At 44.6% G+C, this 22139-nt stretch overlaps 1 protein-coding gene across 1 annotated transcript in view; it reads right to left on the bottom strand.

Annotated features, from left to right (window-relative positions):
• Positions 1-922: 922 nt before the first annotated feature.
• LOC147623671 (uncharacterized) overlaps positions 923-22139 on the bottom strand; it is a 96069-nt gene continuing 74852 nt past the window's right edge. Inside the window, exons 5-10 of the mRNA XM_086820259.1 lie at positions 20992-21033; positions 20796-20891; positions 19269-19376; positions 2328-2420; positions 2141-2220; positions 923-2014 (exon numbers count right to left, since the gene is read on the bottom strand). Of these exons, the coding sequence (XP_086676385.1) occupies positions 1165-2014; positions 2141-2220; positions 2328-2420; positions 19269-19376; positions 20796-20891; positions 20992-21033 (1269 nt within the window). The 3' untranslated portion in view covers positions 923-1164. The remainder of the gene's footprint in view (positions 2015-2140; positions 2221-2327; positions 2421-19268; positions 19377-20795; positions 20892-20991; positions 21034-22139) is intronic.

Below are 22139 nucleotides of genomic sequence, written 5' to 3'. Positions count from 1 at the left end.
AATTTAGAATGTCCTCATATATTGTGCCTCATTGGGTATTTTCTCTTAAAGGTCACCTTACTAATGATACATAGCAAAGAGGGTAAGAGGGCAACTTGTTCAATGATTAATGATCTAAGTATTTACTAGGTGTGAACACTTTACCTAGGTACCATACAAACTATTTTCAAACATTACAAGGAGAAACCTCTTGAAGCAAAGTTAAAGGGAAATGAAAAACAAAATTAGATCTAGGTCCTGAAATGGAAGCCTCTTTCTTAACCCCCAATATTTTAGCTCAATTTTAAGTTTAAATATTTCTTGTTTTTTCACACAACCTCCAAAAAGCTAGGTGCCAGTTCCTGTGGATCAAATAAAGCCTATAAACCAAGGACCTGTAGAACCACAACCACATAAAGGAGAGCCAGGGCACCAAGGGATCAACACAGCACGACATTCTCATGCATTTTTAAATCCCATTGCCTTCACAAAGAGCCAGTTCATAGCCCCCCAAGGGCAACATATGCGAACAATTTAACGAGGTGTGGCATCCAAAATGTGTGGATGCTATAGGCATCCTCCATTTCTTACAGATTGTATATGTTATGTATCCACTTTGATCTTATAAGCCATTCTGACCACCTGTTTAAAGCAGTGCAGCTTACCCTTTTTTTTTTGCGAGGAAGTAGTTACATACCCTTTTGTTCTTTTCCCACCGGTTTATTGAGGTTTTTTTTTTTTTTGGGGGGGGGGAGAGAGAGAGAGAGAGAGAGAGAGAGAGAGAGAGAGAGAGAGAGAGAGAGAGAGAGAGAGAGGGTTTCGGCCTTCATTCAGCTTACCTTGCCTTTGTGTACAGCCTGAAGCTTTACACCACCTCCTTAACCATGTACTTCATCATTACGAGGGACTAGTTGCCAGTTCTAGTGTCATATAAAAGCACAGGTGAATATGAAAGAGCCATACTTATGGACGGTATACCAAAAAAATTTAATGGTGCTGACTTATGGCCACAGTGCATTGGCCCCAAATAAAAAAATAAAAATCCACTCCAACATGATTGTATTTTTCAACTAAATCTAAACACGTTTGATTTGACAAAAGCCAAACTATTAAGTCTCTGCACCAGTAGCAAAAAGATTGTTTTTGTCGAGCGAGGAATACAGAAAACTTGCAGTTGCACATGCTTCAATCCCTATCCGGGATATACGAGTTCAGATGTTCATGAGCAGCCAATGCAAGAGACTGCTTCTCTTCATGTGTACGTGGCTCTAAGCCTTTCCGAAACCTCTTCTGATACAACTTCAGAGGAAAATAGCCTGCAATGACCTTCTTTTCTCCATAAAGTCGGCCATGCAATGCATGTGCCGCTTTACAGGTAGATTCTTCCCGGGTGAACTCTATGTACACCCTTCCTAGATCAGAGTCGACTGCTTGGGAACTATGGTTCCCTGCGACATCAAGGGCTACATCCTCCACTTCCAAACCTGCTGAGAAACTTGGTATGCCACCATTATCTGCTATTGGTTCTCCTGACTCCATGCCATGCTCTGTTCCCGTGCTTTGCTCCTCTCTATCTGCTGTAGTTTCTGCCAACTCCGCACCATGTGGTGTTGTAACATTTCTTAGCTCTCCATTACCATTGTCATCTTCTGCCACCTTGGGTTGTGGAGCTTCACTTCCAAGAGTAGTTTCTTCTGACTCCAACTTCGCAGGTGCTACTACGCTTGGCAAAACCCCTAGCTCACTAGCAGAAAAGTTTAAAGCACTTGATGCTTGAGCAGGGATAAACTCTGCTTGTGCTTGATTGGATTCCGCAAGCCCTTTCGTACAATCCCCTCCAGCTTGAAGAAACTCACCTCCAATACTAGCAATATACTCGGCAAATTTCTTGTCTTCCTCTGTCGTGTAGACCCGTTCAGCTTGAAGCAGGCTTTCAGCATTTTCTTGGTCCTCAAATCCCATCCCTTCCGTCTCAATGCCCTCATCAGACCTCCCATCTGGCTTCACAACATGCATAGACTTCACCGTTCCAAACCTAAACAGCAGCACTCCATCTCATAAATCAAAACAGCTTCCTCTGCTTGCTCACTCCCTCTTATGGAGGTATGCATGTGCACAAAAAACATAAATAATCCAAAGAAAAAACATGCCTACTGTGTACCTTGCACATTCTAAACGCACATCCTCTTCAATTTCCAGAAATTCTGCCTCTGACATGGTGAGAGCTTCTGCTTCAGAAATCTAAATCCAAAACGAAAAAGACCAAAAAATGAGTAAGAATTTCAATGTATTGAGTCTAGATTATGAAACGAGAAGAAGTGTCACATGTGTGAGCTTCTGAGTGTTACCACGTTTTGAAGTTCCAATATCCGCGTTGGAGACTGCATTAGTGTCCTTGCGTACTCTGGAATACCATAAAATGGAGTCTCTTTCCCATCAGGCTGTAAAATATCATACACACACTCAGTGAAGTGAGAGAGAGAGAGAGAGAGAGAGAGAGAGAGAGAGAGAGAGCTAGCTAGCTGATAACACACAGACTTTATCACTATTGTATGCTTTTGACAAGGACTTCTCAAAACCAAGATGTTGGCATTCAAACTTCCTTGTTATTTTTAATAGAATCATCATTTGTCAAGTCATCAAAGAAGAGTGTCTCCTTTGTCACTCTTATGTGCATTCAATAACGAATCATTTGGATTTTTCTTAATTTCAAGAGTTAAGTCCAGCTAAAATAAGGATTACACCAAGGCAGGTTGGGTTGGTCATGGCAGACAATGGTACTATTATTGGATGAGGGCACCACACAGCAGGTTGGACTCACATAGTACTTGGGTCCTATTCTTTGGGTAGCTAGTTTTTTTCCTTTCATGTTTGCTGGCATACAGTTATCACCGATCACATGTATTACTTTTGGCGTCATAGACCCTTTGGGTCTTTTGTAGACGTAGCAAAACAGGAAGTCGAGAAGGAGTGGACAGTAGTGGGCAAGAAACGGCGAGCCTCCGCCCCACCCATCATAGTGGAAGAGAAGTGGAACATTATACACAAGACACTCAAAGAAGAGAAGCAGAGGAAGACTAAAGCCTTACACATTCGCGTCACAGGTATGGCAGAGGGTAGCTCTCACCCAAAGTAAATGCCTTAGAGCTATGCAAGAAACAAAAGGTGGAAGGTTCCCCATTTGCGGATGTATGGAAAGCAGAAAAGGATACAAACCGACCACGTCCACTTGTCCTCCGTTTCCATGACTTGGGGAGTCACCAACATTTTAGATACCAAGGTAGCCTTGAAGGGGAAGAAAATCTACTCGGACAAGGATTTGACCCCGAGACAGGTGGCACACAGGAAGGCCTCAATGGAGAAGGTCATGGCAGCCCATAAGGAAGGGAAGTGTGCAGTATACTGAGATGGGAGAGTCATCATTACGGAGAGGCGCCCCACCCTAAAATAGGGGCACGAGATCTATAAGACTACACGCATCAAGATGGCAACCTGGAACTGTAAAGGAAAAACATGCACATTGCAGAAGTGACACGCGCGTTGATGGCTGAAAAGAATATGCCACATTATTTTTGGGCAGAAGCAGTAGCAACTGCTGTGTACATTATGAACAGGACACCCACTGCAGCTGTTCATGGTATGACTCCTGAACAAAAGTTTACAGGCATAAGACTGGATGTGTCTCACTTGAAAGTGTTTGGATATATTGCATATGTACATGTTCTTGATGAAGTAAGAACAAAGTTGGATCCAATGGCAGAGAAATACATCTTCATTGGTTATGCTGAGTAGCTGGTATGTAGCAGTAGTGAAGGCAACAGAAGATGCACATGTAAGAAGTACTGATGTTGCACCACATGTAGAGCAGCAATCACAGGTGCTGAGTGGACCTGGGGAGTCCTCGAGCACTGGATCCAATGTTAGCCCATGGTCAGGCAGGTTGAGGAATGATGCATGTACACATGCATCACGGAAAGGGAAGGAAAAGATAGATCAAACATTTGTGCCTGATCTGTCAGCAGGTCACTCATATGTGAATGGTGACTCTAGTGGCTATGAGCAGAGCCTTGATAAGAAGCTTGGCATTCCGTCTGTGGTTACTTCTGGTGTAAGGAGAACCACGATTGTTTTGAGGACACCTGGCAGTGATCCAGGTGTACGAGGTGTTGAGATATCGAGCTCGTCTAGTGAGGCGGTGGCCACTGATGACCCGCCTGGGGGATAGGCCCCACACTTACACCACTGGCATGGTTGGTGAGATCTTCGGTGATATGCGGCCAGTGGGATGACAGGCTGTGTGACAGCCATTCTAGAGACTGGCATAGTTATAGCGCCAGCTCATTTAGTCGGGTTCACACTATAGAGAACCCGTGTATGTATTTGGTTGAGTACCTTTCATATTGTGTGTACTCTTATTCTTGTATATGGTGTGTTGAGTGTTGAGTAGAGAAGAAGAAGATTTTCAGCCTCTTACCTTGTGTGTTCTCTATTAGGGTTTTGTGAGTGTGTGTGTGCGCTTGCAAGAGCTCAAGCTCTCTTCCCCCCTGCATCTTTTCATGGTATCAGAGCCTGGCTATTCAGTCCTACGGACTAAAAATTTTGGAGCCGAAATCGCGTTTCGGGCACGTCTGGACCTCCGTTTTTCAGAAAGCAGGCTATTTCGAGCACTGCGGGTAAGTCATCGATTCTCTGCAGAACTCTGTTTTAAGAACTGCAGGAAGACAGATTGACTGTGCAGACACTGTGGGTGCTGCAAAGAGGTCTACAGTTGCCATTGGGTGTATGTATGCACATTGAAGTCACTGGTTGTGACATTTGAGAGTACTACAGCACCGCTGTGCAGAAAATACAGCATTTGTGCAGGAAAAACCAGAGTGCAGGTTCTGGTAAAATTGTGTGTTTGACAAGATGTCTAATGATGTCATAACACAGATTGTGGCTGAGAAGCTTGACAAGAATAACTTCCATGCTTGGAGGTTCAGGTTGACGAATTTCCTGATGGGAAAAGGCTATTGGGACTACATAGAAGGTGAGCATGAAGAGGCACCGGAGATACCGGATATAAATCCGACTGCTGCAGATGTGAAAGAGTTTAAAGACTGGAACCAAGGAGCCAGGAAGGTTATGTATTGGCTTTCCATTAGTATACAGGACACCATGATTGGGCACATTTAGGATGCCAAGTCCCCCAAGGAGGCGTGGGACACCTTGGTAAAGCTTTATGAAACAAACACCAAGGCACGTAAGATACAGTTGAAGAATGAACTTCATACTGTGGAGAAAAAGAGCATGTCTGTGAATGACTATGCGTTGAAGATAAAGGGTATTGTGGAATCCCTTGCATCTATTGGTGTGTCAGTAGATGATGATGATAAGGTGGAGGTCTGTCTACGTGGTCTCGGGCCACAATACAAGGCGTTCAAGACGTCTATTCAGACTCGGGAAAACATTCCCAACTTTACAGATTTGGTGTCTATGCTGATTATCGAAGAGAAGAACTTGGGTGAAGACCAACAGTCTTCACAAAGCAAAAACAGTTCAGAGCAACAGGCCTTCTACACGAGTTCAGGAAGAGGACAAGGTAGAGGAGGCCGTGGACGCGGTCAAGGAGGTGGCCGAACAGGTAATCAGAATTATGGCCAGCAGCAACAACAGTCCCAGAATCAACAACAACAACCACACGCAGGAGGAAGAGGCAAATTCAGAGGCAGGGGGAGTCAAAGAGGCCGTGGAAATTGGCAAAGGCAATATAATGATACACGTGAATGCTATTATTGTGGTAAGCCTGGACATGTGCAGTCAGAATGTTATAAGAAGCAGGTTGACATGCAAAATGGGAAAGTGCAGCAAAACAACTATGCATCCTCAAGCAAAAATAATGAGGATAATGAAAGGTTGTTTGTTATGCAGCATGTTGTGAATGCCATGTCTGAAAATGTTGATGCAGCACAAAAAGATAATGTATGGTATGTGGATTCAGGCGCTTCGAACCACATGACGAGTCATGGGGAGTGGTTCAAGGAGATGAAAAACCCGGAAAGACCAGGTTTTGTGGAAATAGGGAATGACACTGCTCATCCAATTGCCCACGTCGTTGGAGATGTGCCATTGTCTATGCAGGATGGCAAAGTGAAGTACCTTGCAGATGTACTTCATGTACCGAACATAACAAAGAATCTGGTTTCGGTTGGCCAGATGATTGAGCAGGGGTTGCAGGTTCGGTTTAACCCTGATGGATGTTATGTTGAAGATTTTAAAGACAAGTGCAGGTTGGTTGCAAAAGGCAACAGAGTGGGCAAAATGTTCACGTTGGATGTAGACATGCCTGAAATGAGTGCTGCGATGTTTGCAAATGGTTCAGGAGTTGTTGCAGACACAGACATATGGCATAAAAGAATTGGACATGTAAATGTGCAAAGATTGAAGTCTATGCAGACAAAAGGAATTGTGACAGGGCTGCCAAAATTTAAAGTGGAAGGTATGCAGAAAATATGTGAAGCATGCCAATTTGGAAGCAAACAAAGCATGTGTTTCCACGTAACAGATATGTGAGCAGAAATGCACTAGATGTTGTGCATTCAGATGTATGGGGTCCTACGAAGACCGTGTCTATGGGAGGCTGCAGGTACTATGTCACTTTCATTGATGACCACACAAGGAAAGTGTGGGTATATTTCATGAAGGAGAAGAGTGAGGTGTTTACTCACTTTCAGAATTTCAGAGTTTTGGTTGAAAAGCAAACAGGAAAATATGTAAAGTGCCTAAGGTCAGATGGAGGGGGAGAGTACTTCTCCAATGAGTTCTCTGAATTTTTGAAGAAGAATGGTATTCGGAGACAGTTTACATGCAGATACACTCCGCAGCAAAATGGAGTTGCTGAGCGGAAAAACAGGCACATTGCTGAGATTGCGCGAGCATTGATGGAAGAGAAGAATATGCCGCATTGCTATTGGGCTGAGGCTGTTTCTACAGCAGTATACATCATGAACAGGACCCCAACTGCAACCATACATGATGTAACTCCAGAGGAGAGGTTTACTGGCAGAAAACCAGATTTGTCTCATCTGAAAGTCTTTGGATGCATTGCATATGTGCATGTGCCAGATGAGCTGAGAACTAAGCTGGATCCGAAAGCTGAAAAATGTGTGTTTATTGGATATTCCCTTGAGCAAAAGGGATACAGGTGTTATAACCCTGCTACACGTGAGTTGAGGGTAAGCAGGGATGTTGTCTTTGATGAGATAAGCAGCTGGTATGCTGCTGAAAAAGAAGCTATTGGGGCTGATGTGAGTGGAAGTGTGGTTGCACACAATGCAGGTCAGCAATCACACTCTTTGAGTGGACCAGGAGAGTCCTCATCTAGTGGGTCTGTTGATAGACCATGGAGTGGCAGGTTGCGTCATAATACCAGTCCTGCAAATGTGATTAGTACATCACGTAAAGGAAAAGAGAAAGTGGTTGAGCCCCTTGGTATGCCTGACATTTCTGCAGGGCATTCTCATGTTGATGGAGAGTCTAGTGGCTCAGATATGAGCCTTGATGAGGAGCTTGGGATCCCAGCTATGAGAACACCTGGTGTAAAGAAGGCTATGGAAGCCATGAATGAGAAGCTGCGAAGATCTGGGAGAGTGAGAAATCCTGTGCAGAGATTTACCTATGATGGTTATGTGGCACATCACTATGCATATATGGCAAAGGTTGTGCAGGTTGTTGAGCCCACATGCATTGATGAGGCTATTGGAAATGTGTGTTGGGAGAAAGCTATGGATGAGGAGATGGATGCACTATATGGAAATGAAACTTGGGATTTAGTGCAATTGCCAGAAGGCAAGAAAGCCATTGGATGCAAGTGGGTGTACAAAGTTAAACATAACAGTGATGGAAGCATAAACAGGTACAAGGCTAGATTGGTAGCCAAAGGATATGCGCAGACATATGGGATTGATTATGAGGAAACTTTCAGCCCAGTTGCCAAGATGGCAACGGTGAGAGTTGTGATAGCAGTGGCTGCGTCAAAGCAATGGTCTTTACATCAGATGGATGTAAAGAATGCATTCTTGCATGGGGATTTGCAAGAAGAGGTGTATATGTTGCAGCCACCTGGTTATGAGGATGTGGGTCACCCCGAGCATGTTTGCAGGTTGAAGAAAGCCTTGTATGGCTTAAAGCAAGCACCAAGAGCATGGTCTGACAAGATCTCTGAATATCTTGTCACTATTGGCTTTCATGTAGCCAATGCAGATTTCTCATTGTATGTGAGACATGGTGATAGAGGGGTTGTGCTTGTTGTTATCTATGTAGATGACTTGATCATTACGGGGGACCATGATGCAGAGATCTTTGATGTAAAGATCTTGCTAAGACAGAAGTTTGAGATGAAGGATCTGGGGGAGCTCAGATATTTCTTGGGCATTGAGGTGATTAGGTCACCACATGGTATTGGATTACTGCAGAGACAGTATGGCTTGGACATGTTGTCCAAGTATGGTATGACAGGCTGTAAGCCTATTTCTGTGCCATTGGATCAGAATGGCAAGTTGAGTGCAGATTCAGGAGAGATCTTGGAGGATCCTACTATGTACAGGAGCATAGTAGGAAGTTTGATCTACATGACGATCACCAGACCAGATTTGAGCTATGCTGTTGGGTTGGTGAGTCAGTTTATGCAGGTTCCACGGAAACCGCATTTGGATGCTGTGAGATGCATACTGAGGTATGTGAAGTCTACTTTACATTGTGGACTATTCTATGAGACTGGGACAGAGATATGTGTACATGGGTACACAGATGCTGATTGGGCTGGTAGTATCTCAGAGAGAAGATCTACCACTGGATTCATGTTTTCTTTGGGCAGTGCTGCTGTGACTTGGAGCAGCAAGAAGCAGCCTACGGTTGCTCTATCGAGTACAGAGGCCGAGTACAGAGGCCGAGTACAGAGGAGCTGCTATGGCAGCATGTGAGGTAGCTTGGTTGAGAAAGCTACTTGCAGATTTGGGTCTATCAGTGGATAGACAAGTTGTCATTTTCTGTGACAACATTAGTAGTATACAGTTGGCCACAAATCCAGTCTTTCATGCTCGTACGAAGCACATAGAGGTCCACTACCACTTCGTCAGAGAGAAGGTCTTGGCAGGAGATCTTGACCTTGTTTATGTCAGCACAGGAGATCAGGTAGCTGGCATCTTCACCAAAGCATTGGGTACAGAGAAGCTCCGCAGATTCAGGGCTTCACTTGGTGTACATGAGATGGAGTTGAGCTCGAGGGGGAGTGTTGAGATATCGAGCTCGTCTAGTGAGGCGGTGGCCACTGATGACCCGCCTGGGGGATAGGCCCCACACTTACACCACTGGCATGGTTGGTGAGATCTTCGGTGATATGCGGCCAGTGGAATGACAGGCTGTGTGACAGCCATTCTAGAGACTGGCATAGTTATAGCGCCAGCTCATTTAGTCGGGTTCACACTATAGAGAACCCGTGTATGTATTTGGTTGAGTACCTTTCATATTGTGTGTACTCTTATTCTTGTATATGGTGTGTTGAGTGTTGAGTAGAGAAGAAGAAGATTTTCAGCCTCTTACCTTGTGTGTTCTCTATTAGGGTTTTGTGAGTGTGTGTGTGTGCTTGCAAGAGCTCAAGCTCTCTTCCCCCCTGCATCTTTTCACGAGGATTAGATACCCTGTGACAGGTTGAGATATGATGGATATACAACCCATCATTATGCTTATATGGTAAAAGCAATACAGGAGGTTGAGCCCACTTGCTTTGAGTAGGCAATTGGAAATAAGAAATGGGAAGATGCCATGGATGAGGAGATGGCAGCATTGAATGCAAATGCAGCATGGGAGTTAGTGCCTTTGCCTAAGGAAAAGAAGGCAATTGGATGTAAGTGGGTGTATAAAGCCAAGCACAATGCTGATGGTTCAGTGAGCAGGTACAAGGCAAGATTGGTTGCCAAGGGCTATGCGCAGACTTATAGCATAGACTATGAGGAGACATTCAGCCCAGTTGCAAGAATGGTAACCGTGAGAGCTGTCATTGCTATGGCTGCAACGAAGGGTTAGTCTTTACATCAAATGGATGTAAAGAATGCTTTCTTGCATGGTGATTTGCAAGAAGAAGTATACATGATGCAGCCCAGGTTATGAGAGTGATGCACATCCAGATTTTGTGCAGGTTATGCAAAGCCTTGTATGGCTTGAAGTAGGCACCCAAAGCATGGTCAAACAAGATCGAGAAGTATCTTGTTACCATTGGATTTCAGATATCCAATGCAGATTTTTCATTATATATGAAAAAGACAGATAGAGGGATCATGCTCATGGTTAGTTAGTACGAAAGGTACGATACGGTACGGTACTAATTGGTACCTTAAAATTTTTGAGGTACGGTACGATATTAGTACGTTTTTTGGAGGATCCCACTACATACAGGTGCATAGAGGGTAGTTTGATCTACATGACCATTACAAGACCAGACTTGAGCTATGCTGTTGGACTTGTGAGTCAGCTTATGCAAGCCCCTAGGAAGCCACACTTGGATGCGGCTAGACGGATCCTCAGGTATATAAAGTCCACAAATGATTATGGACTTTTCTATGAGGCTGGTACAGAGATACAGTTGCATGGGTACACAGATACTGATTGGGCTGGTAGTATTGCAGACAAGAGATCTACCAGTGGTTTTATGTTCTCATTTGGGAGTGTTGCTGTGAGTTAGAGCAGTAAGAAGCAGCCAATAGTTGCCTTGTCGAGTAAAGGCAGAGTACAGGGGTGCTGCTATGGTAGCTTGTGAGGTAGCTTGGTTTCAAAAGCTACTTGGTGACATGGGAGAGCCCATGGATAGGGCAGTTGTCATATATTGTGACAACATGAATAGCATATAGTTGGCCAGTAACCCAGTATATCATGCTAAAACGAAGTACATTGAGGTGCATTATCACTTTGTGAGGGAGAAGGTTCTAGCAAGAGATGTAGATCTGGTATATGTCAGCACAGAGGATCAGGTGGCTGACATCTTCACGAAGGCATTGGGCACAGAGAAGCTTCACAGGTTTAGGAGCTTACTTGGAGTGCAGTGTGTAGAGTTGAGCTCGAGGGGGAGTGTTGAGATATCGAGCTCAACTAGTGCTATGACGGACATTGATGACCCGCCTGGGTGATCGCTTCCACATCTACACCACTGGCATGGTTGGTGAGATTATGGGTAATATGCCGCCAGTGGGATGACAGGCTCTGTGACAACCATTTTGGATTACTAGAGACTGGCATAGTTATAGTCCCAGCTCATTTAGTCGGGTTCACATTATGGACCGACCCTTGTATGTTGTAGTAGTTGAGTACTAACCCATATAGTGTGTACTCTTATCTTTATGTTATGTTGGTTGAGTAGAGAAGAAGAAGATAGAAGAAAATTCAACTATTCACCTCTCTTGTGTCTTGCTCTCTCTGGTGTGTGTGTGTTACTTGCTAGGGTTTGAAGCTCTCCCTCTCCCCCACACTCTCTTTACGGGATTGCCTTGTCTCGCCGGTGGGAGTCGGCTTATTGGGGGCATACCGGCAAGACAGGAGTACGGGGGTCAGAAGGAGCAGGAGCCCTGTTTAGGTTGCACCTTCAAGGTATGATTAGCATAGTCAGGCGAGATGAGGATGACAAATATATGTGGGTTAGGCTACAGCTTACACCCACCAGATACATACATGTGGTGGTTTGCTACTTTGCACTAGATACTTCGCGATATGCTATACAAGATAGTCAGGACAAACTAACCACTCAAGCAGTGGAGAGGAAGGAGTCCCCTTATCATCATTGCCGGATGAGATCTCAGCCATGTTGGGATGAGGTGAAGCTCTCCTCATTGGGGACTTCAACGCTAGGACCAAGAGTGAGCACTCTCAGTTACATAGCTTTGAGGACCCTATTAGACTACAGGCACTTGACCAAGAGGGCACAGGATTGCAGCGGACTTCTCAGAACCCTAGAACTATCACTAGATATGGGAGGCACCCCGTGGAGTTGGGTTCTTGGCATGGTCACGTTATAATGAGATGGCAGTGGCCCCTATTAAGCGGACTCACAAGATTTCCATATAGTGGAGGATCCAGCACGGTGGATTATATTATGGGACCCCCTGAGCTTCCTTCACTCATCTCTTAGTTCACCATCCCCACATGCCCTCTTGGATCCTTCACCATTGACTATTGTAACATGCAGCGGAATTATGCGTGGATGAAAGGACCTCTCGCACAGAGTCTCACACCGCCTTCTGTATCCCGAGTTTCGTGAGTCTTTAGCAATCCACTTTAGTACTTTAAACTTTAAGAGAAAGAAAGAAAGTTGTATTAACGTCTTCAAAAGGCCAAAATGACCTATGAGACCAAAAGGTTACATCATATCCATGAGGTACATCATCCTGGGTACAAAATAGTAATAAAGAAACATAGCAAAAATCTAGAACTTTAAAATTTGATCTAGGTACGTGAGCAAAGAGCTCTCATATCACCCTAATACATCCCTCATGGGCCGCTGTGACATGGTGCTCAAGGTGGCAAAACTGAGATGGCGCGAGAAGGCCCTGCGATGATGGAAGATGATGGCCCGGATCCTCCTGTGGTGGCATGGCCGTGGGCGAGGGCGAGGGCCATGCGGTCTGGGACGTCGAGCTCTGCATAACTCAGTGGCTCTGTCGAGTGTCACACCTCTCGGCCGAGCTCCTGCACTAGCCTGTGGTCTGGGTATGATGGGTGGATCAGCCCTCGGAGTGCTGGTATGGAAGAAGTCGGTGAGAGCTCTCTGTGCTAGTCCTCGAGCAAGTACAGCTGATCTGGATCTCACTAAGGACAACCCCGTGTCTACGGAGCTCTAGAAGAAAAAGGCCCAGGCATCTCTAATCCAAGAAGTCCACGATCCTGGAAAAGTGGTCCGAACCCAGCTCGGAAGAGGCAGTGGAACCTCCCCTGAATCTCATAGTATACATGGCATTGGCATATGTAATGATCTTCTGTCTCGGGCTCTATGTGACAGAGCTGGCATATCCTGTCCTCTGGTGCGGCCGCCCTAGGCCCATATCTGGCAGTCTCCACTCTCAGTTGGTGGGAGAGAGAGAGAGAGAGAGAGAGAGAGAGAGAGAGAGAGAGATACACAGTATTGGGTCCCAAGTACTCACTGAACGACCCCTTCCTATTGCTAGGAGTATTTGCTTTATTTCTTTGAAGAGAATGAATGTAGCACTGACTTTGACGTGAGGACGCAAGACCTTTGGAAGACCAAACAATGGGCTAACTGCACATTGCTGTAGAAACCACAAAGATGACCAATTCGATGCCAATGCACTCTTCCAAGGGGCTGTAGGAGGGCTGCAAACTGTGGCTGAGAAAGGGGCTGATTGGGTACTGTTCTAGGACTGAATATGCAAGCGAAAGATGGCTGTATAAGCAGGCTGAGGATGATGCGTTTTTTGCAAGAGAGGAGCAGATGGATGAAGCTGTGTTTTCCGCAAGAGGAGCAGAGAGGGAGATGCGTTTCAGCTTTAGTGATGATCTTCGATCGATCGATCGATTGATTGCATGAATGAACAAGCGCAAGGTATATATATGCATGAGGGGGCTGGTATCAGATGGAGAACCGTTGTTTCTTTTATTATACATTGGGGCATGGTAAGAAGGATTGTCAGAAATGGCAAGTGGAGCAAGCCTCCAAGCAACCTTCTTCCATAGTTGTCACAGCATCTCCCGCTTCTCCAGCACCACCTACTACCACCAATGTAGTTCAACTCTTACCTTCTATGCATCCCATGCCACCCGTGGTATTTGATGCTAAGTAGGAGGGCGAGGGTGAGGCCACACAGAAAAGCCTAATGCGGCTTATGGCTTTGCCAAGGGTCGCCAGTTTGTAGTCCTTTTTTGACATGGGCAGTTCTGAGGACGCCATCTCTCCCCAGTTGGCTACCAAAATGAGTTGTACCTTAGTGCCCTATCATTTGGATGTGACGGGTTTACACCTGGTCTTCGCATCCACATATCTCAAAAGGCACATAAGTTGTCTTTTTAGGTTCAAAAGGTCTCATTCCAACGAGATTTGATTGTCGCACCTCTTTTGGGGTGTGACATGATCTTAGGAATCCAGTGGTTTCGCCAATATGAACCCATTCCCAATTGGGACCATGACACTTTTACTATCTGTAAAGGTTTTCCTAAGCCTGTCATGATTCGTAGGGATAGGAGCATTCTTGGCATTCCATTGATTTCTCATCTCCAGGCCCGACAAGCTATCTGCAAGGGAGCGGAAGAAGCATTGATTTATGTTCGTGCTCAAACAGCTTCTACCTTATTGATAGTAGCTGTCTCATTTTCATCTTCAGTCCCTCAGTTGGCAGATCTCCTTTCACGACATCAGGATATTATGCTTAAGGACGATCTCCCACCCTCTTGTCCCGAGGAACCTCCTAGCAAGTTTTCCTACCGTCTTTCCAAGACTTTAGAGGGCGAGCTAGAAAAGCAGTTATTTGAAAGGGATTATTCGGTTTATGACAGAGAGCTTTTGGGTGTGATCACAACGCTCAAACATTGGAAGCCTTTTCTTTATGGACGGGTTTCCATAGTCAAAATAGACCAACAAGCACTTAAGTGGCTCCAGACGGTGCCAAGTGCCCAGTGGAGTGATTGGCAAGCCAGAGGGAGTTAGATCTTCCAACTGTTTGGAGGAATGATTGAGTACATCACTGGTAAGGATAACCCAGTTGTTGCAGATGTTCTTAGTAGAAAGACCAGCATTAGACCATGCAGGAGTCTACCATTCTCCAGATCTCTGGAAAAGACTTGGATAGCATGAAAGATCAGTATGTCGATTCCGTAGAGTTCGGTTCTCAATACAGTTTGGTCCTCACTTCTCAGTCTGGCCATTATTTAGTGCAGAATGGTTGGTTGTTCTACAAGAACCATCTTTGTGTCCTTCGAGAAAAGTGCACAGCCCTTCTTCCTGATGCCCATGACTCCTTAGGTGGAGGCCATAGAAGTATCAATAGTACCCTAGAGAAATTGGAAAGGTCCTTTTATTGGCCCAAAATAAAGCGTGGTGTTTATTCACATGTTTAAGCCTGTAAGATTTGTCAAAAAGTCAAGGTTCCACGTATGAAAAAGGTTGGTTTACTTCCTATTCACGACGAACCTTTTATCGACATTTCTATGAACTTTGTAGGACCTCTACGAGCATCCATCGGATCCCGCAACACTTAGTGTTCTACCATCGTGGATCGCTTTAGTAAGTTCTGCATGCTCATCCCATGCAAGCACACAGCCACAACCAAGGACGTAGCCGGTGTGTGAAAATGGCACTTTTCCAGCTCAGGTATTGTAGCACCCTTGTCACCAGAGCTTGCACCACTACATCACTCGGGACAACAGCCCTCTCTGCTCTTCACCTCCCCTCAGGTACCGCAGCACCCTTGTCACCAGAGCCTGCATCACTTCACGTTCCGTTGCTCACTACCACCTTGGAGTGCCTGTGTATCCACCGACACAAGCCTTTGACACCGACCACCTCACGGAGTGCCTTTGCCTCACATCGACACGAGTCTTCGTCACCGACCGTGCTTCAGCTTCGACATCATCTTTGCTTCTGCATCGGTCTTCTACTTAGAGTCACCTCACGTCAGAGGGCCTCTTGTACATATTTTCACTCACCATCATATATATAGTCACTCACCCATTTCATGCTGTGTTGTTTTGCTCTGATCTCTTGTACATCTAGTCCTTTCGTCCTTTTGCCCTCACATGGTATCAGAGCTATCATGAGCAAAGGGATTGAAGACCTCGAGAGCACACATCATGGATTGTCTACCCCCCAAATTTCTCACCAGAAGTTGATTCTCCAAACTTTGATCTGGACCACAAAAGGAATGGGACTTCTTACTCAGTGGGGAGCCTCGTTCAAGATCTTACTTTGGGAGATGATCAACCCATCTACATCAACTCACCTTCACCACCTCTGTCTTCACGATCTCCCTCTTTGACTTTATCAAACTTTGCTTCCAGTGGGGGATACATTCGTTCTACCAGAGTGTTAGTGTGGGACTATGGCATCCTTCATTTTTCTCATCTTCTCTCATGGTCCCCTTTTTGGCCTGAGAGGGGGTGTGTGAAAATGGCACTTTTCCAAACCTAAAAAGGGGATTTTACTGTATTTATTAGGTTTTATTCTTGTTTTTTGGTCTTGCTACTGGCCGACATCCCCCCTGCACTGGGCCGACCAGCAACCCACCTACTATATATAGTATAGCCTCATCACCACATCATTGACCACATTAGGTACCACATCATCGTCTACACCTGCGGCTGGCGCTTGCACTACATCTGCTTCATCATCTTCGCCTCTCAGCTCCAGCACATCAGCGTTTTACATCAGACCACACCTTGGGACAGCATCCCACTCTCTGCTACAGTACAATACTTCAGCGTTTTACATCAGGCCACACCTTGGGACAGCAGCCCTCTCTGCTACAGTAGAGCACACAAGCGTTTTACATCAGCTCACACCTTGGGACAGCAGCCCACTCTCAGCTACAGTACAACACTTCATCGTTTTAATATCAATTCACTCTCTGCTACATCACATCTGCGTTTTTCTTCTACAGTTCACCTCGGGACAGCAACCCTCTTTGCTGACCATCTCACATCATCGGGACGGCAGCCCTCTCTGCTTATCTTCATTGACACCACTCGGGACGCCGGCCCTCTCTGCTCCTCACCACCACTCAGGTATTGTAGCACCCTTGTCATCGGAGCTTGCACCACTACACCACTCGGGACAGTAGCCCTCTCTGCTCTTCACCTCCTCTCAGGTACCGCACCACCCTTGTCACCAGAGCCTGCATCACTTCACCCTCCGCTGCTCACTACCACCTCGGAGTGCCTCTGCATCCACCGACACGAGCCTTCAACACTGACCACCTCACGGAGTGCCTTTTCCTCACATCGACGCGAGTCTTCGTCACCGACCGTGCTTCAGCTCTGACATCGTCTTTGCTTCTGCACCAGTCTTCTACTCAGAGTCATCTCACATCAGAAGGCCTCTTGTACATATTTTCACTCACCATCATATATACACTCACTCACCTATTTCATGCTGTGTTGTTTTGCTCTGATCTCTCGTACATCTGGTTCTTTCGTCCTTTTGTTCTCACAGCCCGCCTTTTTCTCAAACATTGGTACCCTATTTGTGGTTTGCCTAGAACCATCACATCAGACAGGGATTCCAAGTACACCTCGCATTTTTGGAGGGCATTATTCAAGAGCTTTCGTACCAAGTTGCAGTTGTCTAGTGCATTCCATCTACAAACAGACGGCCAGACATAAATCTACAACCAGTCAGCCTTCGATGTTCTTAAGTCATACTGTCATAACTAGTAATCCAAATATGAATATTATCTTCCATTGGTCCAAGCCATCTCAAACGATACTCATTCATCCAGTGTGTGTCGGACATACTCTGTATGAGCCAGCTTTTGGTCGCCGTTTCTCTTCTCTTTTGACAAGAATGGTGTCTCCATCTCTAGAGGCTAACAAGATGACGAAACTATTCTTTGAAATCATTTAGTCAGTTAAAGACCACTCGAGCAAAGCTCATGAAGCTTACAACAGACATGCAAATAAGTCTAGACGAGATGTCGAATTCAAGGAAGAGAATTGGGTCTATTTGTGTATCATGAAACAGAGATTAAAACAAGTGGGCAAGCGTTGTCCCAAGCTTTCTTTCTGTAGTTTTGGACCTTTTCCTATAGTTCAAAAGCTAAGTGATGTCTCCAAAAAGTTAAAGTTGCCTAATAGTTGGACTATGCATGATGTTTTCCATGTTTCTTGGCAAAAACTATATGTTGGTCCGGAAGTTTTGATGTTTCAGATGAGTAGCATCCAGACGTGGTTGATGAAGCAGAAGTCATTGAGCGTGAGCAGATCCTTCTTCATCATTGGAAGCATGGTTCCGGTGGAAGACTCTGACAGTTCTATACGAAGTTCTGAGATCGAGGTACCCATGAAACAGTTTGGCTAGGCAAGGAGTTCTTTCAGGAATACCCTCGGTTGTTGGCGGACTACTTGGAAGCCATGAACCTGCTGCCAAGCTAAGTAGGAGGGAATGTCACATGCACCCTACACTGTAGTGTATGGTGACAAGCTGGCTAATCATCAATGCATCTTGTATGTCATTAGGAACCCCTTTTCGGATATGATTTTGGCGTATGCCGTGGACCCATTGTAAGCCCCAGTCCGGGACATGTTAGGCACGAGCTACGTAAGTCTTTCCTTAGCCATAGAAGGAAGGTCAGTGAGTGAGTCAGTCCAGTCCCTTAACCCACTTGAAGAGAATCATGCATGTAGCAGTCAGTAGAACCCATAGGGTTTGCATTTAGATCATGGTCTGCATTGCATAGCATTCACTTCATATGCATATACACCATTGTTAGACTAGTCATTTAGCCACGTTCGACCCCTAGGGTCCATTCGGCATGTAGTCGGCAGCCTTAAAGCATTATAAACAGCATTATTAGCTTATTTATCAAGTCATGTATCATTAGAGCCAGCTGACTTGCTCTTGAGCAAACTGACCATAGTGGACAAATAATGTCATTTAATGCTTTCACACATCAATGGATAGCTCCCTCTCCACACTCACACCCCTGTAGCCTCTACACCCACTTTGTATCCACGATGATGAGCATGGTGATCCTCCATGATGAGGATGAAAATGATGATCCATACATATTTACATTTACCTAAGGAATAGTGTTAATTTTTCTTTTTTGTTATGTTGTCTTTTATTTTTCCATGATGAGATTCCATGGACACATTATACATCTTTTGTCTCATACACCCGTTAGGTCTTTTGCAAGATGTTAATATATCGTCTACTTCTTCTTCTTCTTCTTCTTCTCACAAACAAACATTTCCCAAATCTCCATTGGCAGGCCTTTCAAGCAAGTTTTCTGTTCTTATTCATTTCATTAAGCAGTCCAATACAACACAATGGTCAGCACTCTTTTTCATTTAGATCTTTACAGAAACAAAGAGAAAACAACACAAGAAACCCATAATCAAACTCCAGACAGGTGAACAAGGGGGGTTCATGTGCAGGTACTGTGCTCACATGAGGAAGGGAAAGAGGCGGCTGGAGTGCAAAGTAGTAAAATATACAATTCACAAGACCAATGGAGCTCACATCAAAGCCTCGTTACAAAAAGAAAAGCCCAATTCAGATTATCCTGCATGATGATCCAAACTATTTGTCAAGAAGAGCTTGCCTCTGAGCTCGCATTTGGTGTTGCCTGGACCACCGTGAGTACTTTATTCCCCAATCGCATCCCATTGAGTCCCACACATGCTTTGATAGTGACAGAAGGATCCAGATACTGCAACGCAGGGATCAGCATGGTGTCAAATTCATTATCAAGATCCACAGCAGTTGCATGGTGGACTGTCTAGTGCATTAAATTTTGCATTCAAATATATGTCTAAACTATAACTGGTGTTTCAAGCATGAGGCAAAAGAAAACACAAACCTCTTTTCCAAGACGAGGGACATGTAAGTGAGTAGGATCTTTGAATTTTACAAAAAGTCTTACAAAAGCCCTTTTCAGAAAGCTTCAAGCATGAATCTAGTAGAGTTTTGTTGATGTATATATATATGCCTAGATGAATCCAAGAACATGCCCAAATTCACCTTTTAGGAACATGCATGTTATATACTCATAGTAGTCAACCCACAAGACTATATAACTATCAACTCCATTATCCATAGTATGGACTAGATACTACGACATCCTCACTAACGTCATCAGTGCCCAATAGTGGGTGTAGAACTCTGTATCAAGATATGCTCTCTCTTTCACACACACACACACACACACACACACACACATAAGGGCATATATTCACACAAAGCCCTTCGTACTGAGTTTCTGTCAAAACTCCGGAGATGCAGGGAAGACTCAGCCATAATGAAGCCTAGCACTAAGGGAAGTAGCAAATAGAAAGAATTAGTACATCAAATAATCATGACTGTGGAGTAGTTTTTTGGATCTAATGGGTCCCCAAGCTTTTGGGTCAGTACAATGGTATCACATTATGTATGGTAAAGAGGGTGGCAGAGGCAGGTTGGGGGATGTCTCAGAGATCTATGGGGATGGGGTTGGGGATGTGGTAGAGCTTTTGGGCAAGGGTGTGCCAAATGAACAAATCTATGATGGGGCTGGGTGGCCTGCATTCAAGAATTATCTGCCAAGCTTCACTACTATTGTCACTCAAAGATCAGTAGAAGCCATCCTCAAAAATGTCTTCTTCTTACAACAGCTTAGGCATTGTAACATCCTGCACTCTTGGCGCTCAGTGATTTGTCCCGTTACTTTCTAGTGTAAGCTGCAGGTGTGTGATCTTGGACTCGTCATCATACCAACTATGTTGAGGCATGGATCCACAAGGAGGTTTAGCGGTAAAGTGACGTGTGGAGGAAGAGGTGGTCCAGGCTGTAGGCTTTATCATGTAGAATGGTGGTGAGCTTGGATGTGAGAGAGAGTATATATAAAGCCTATTGGTAATAGAACCAACACTCAACTTCCTTATGGCATCCAACAAGCATACATCGCTCACTAGGTTTACAAAATAAACCATAGGAGTAAAGTATTTAAAAAAACAAAACAAGAACATCCATTAGCATGTATTCATATGGCATAAACATGTGCAGAAGTGTGTTAAATGAACACATTCAATGCTTCAAGCAACATGCAAATGCTACAAATATTTTGATGTTTTCACTAGAAGCAGGTCCGCACCTCTAAAAAAGCCAATGCCTCCTTTTGGTTATTTTTCACGGTGACTTCCCAATGGTAGGCTTTTAACTGCCCAAAGGCAGTGACAATCTCCTTGACCTAATAATGACAATGATTGTGCATTTAGTGACAACAACTGCTTCAAGAATAAGTTGTTCCCAGTTGATACACATCATCCAGAGTACAAAGATAGTCCTACCTTATCAGAAGACAGCGTTTTGCAGATTCCTCCCACAAAAACCTGCACACAAAAAAAAATCAACAATTTTCATTATTACCATAAACAACTAATTATAAAAGAAATGGCAGACAAGTTAACGAAATAGCATGACCTTCTGCATGTATGTTTAACAATCAAGCATGAAACCTGTAACATGCGTGCAGAAGCCATTTTGATGTAGTCGTGCTTAGTACATGCAATTACTTGAACTTGAAGCGTTTAGGGCTAGAGGAGACAAAACACCCAACTGGGTCCCAACTACCCACTTAATAGCCCCCACTGCTATATTTGCTTGTATTACAAGATTAAATGTAACCTGTGCTTGCAACATAGACGGTGTCCCCTGTTGTGACTCCATTAGGGCAAACTGCATTTTGATCTTGGAATACTTTAACACCGGATACTACTAGTTCTGGACACCGGATGGCTGATCTTTGCTGTTGGAGAAAGATCTTGCTGCATATTTGAAGAAGAATCCATCTGTGAGGATCTTCTCTCACACAAAATGATACTGAACCTCGATGTGCTTAGCCCAGACATGGAAAACAGGATACTTGGCCATCCCCAAGCTGCTTTGGCTATCACTCTATTTAGTAGTGGCCTCATCCTGATCATATCCAACATCACCAAAAAGTCATGCTTCACAAGTAGCTGCAGATGCTAGCCAAGCATCTAGAGTCTAAATATCCTTCTCAATCTGAATTATTGTAACCCTCAAGAAGGGATTCTCTCCTCTAAGCAAAGCCAAATGTTGACATTTAGATACCTGAGAACACTCTTGAAAGATTCACCTGGGATCAAGAGGAAAACTGACTCTGCACACACCACCACCCTTCCCCCTTTTCTGCATGACTGATATCCCCCTTTTCTGCATGACTGATATCTAGCCTGGTGTTGGCTATGCATACCAAAGAGCCAATCAACCTGTATAAAGTATCATCAACCACAGAAGAAACATCTTGTGCTGAAGGTTTCTGACCTAGATTCCATGATTACCTGTAATGATGAGATAATCTACATGCAGAATAATCAAAGCAATTTTACTCCCCTCTATAAAGAGAGATTACAATCTGAAGGACTCCAAGTGTATCTTACACAAGAGAAGAACAAATGGATGCGATGATACT

The sequence above is a fragment of the Cibotium barometz genome, chromosome 26 (assembly GCF_041138505.1).
Source record: "Cibotium barometz isolate CiBa-2024 chromosome 26, ASM4113850v1, whole genome shotgun sequence".
NCBI lineage: Eukaryota > Viridiplantae > Streptophyta > Polypodiopsida > Cyatheales > Cibotiaceae > Cibotium > Cibotium barometz.
Note: the sequence above shows the minus strand (reverse complement) of the source record. Positions and strands in the feature narration are given on the sequence as shown.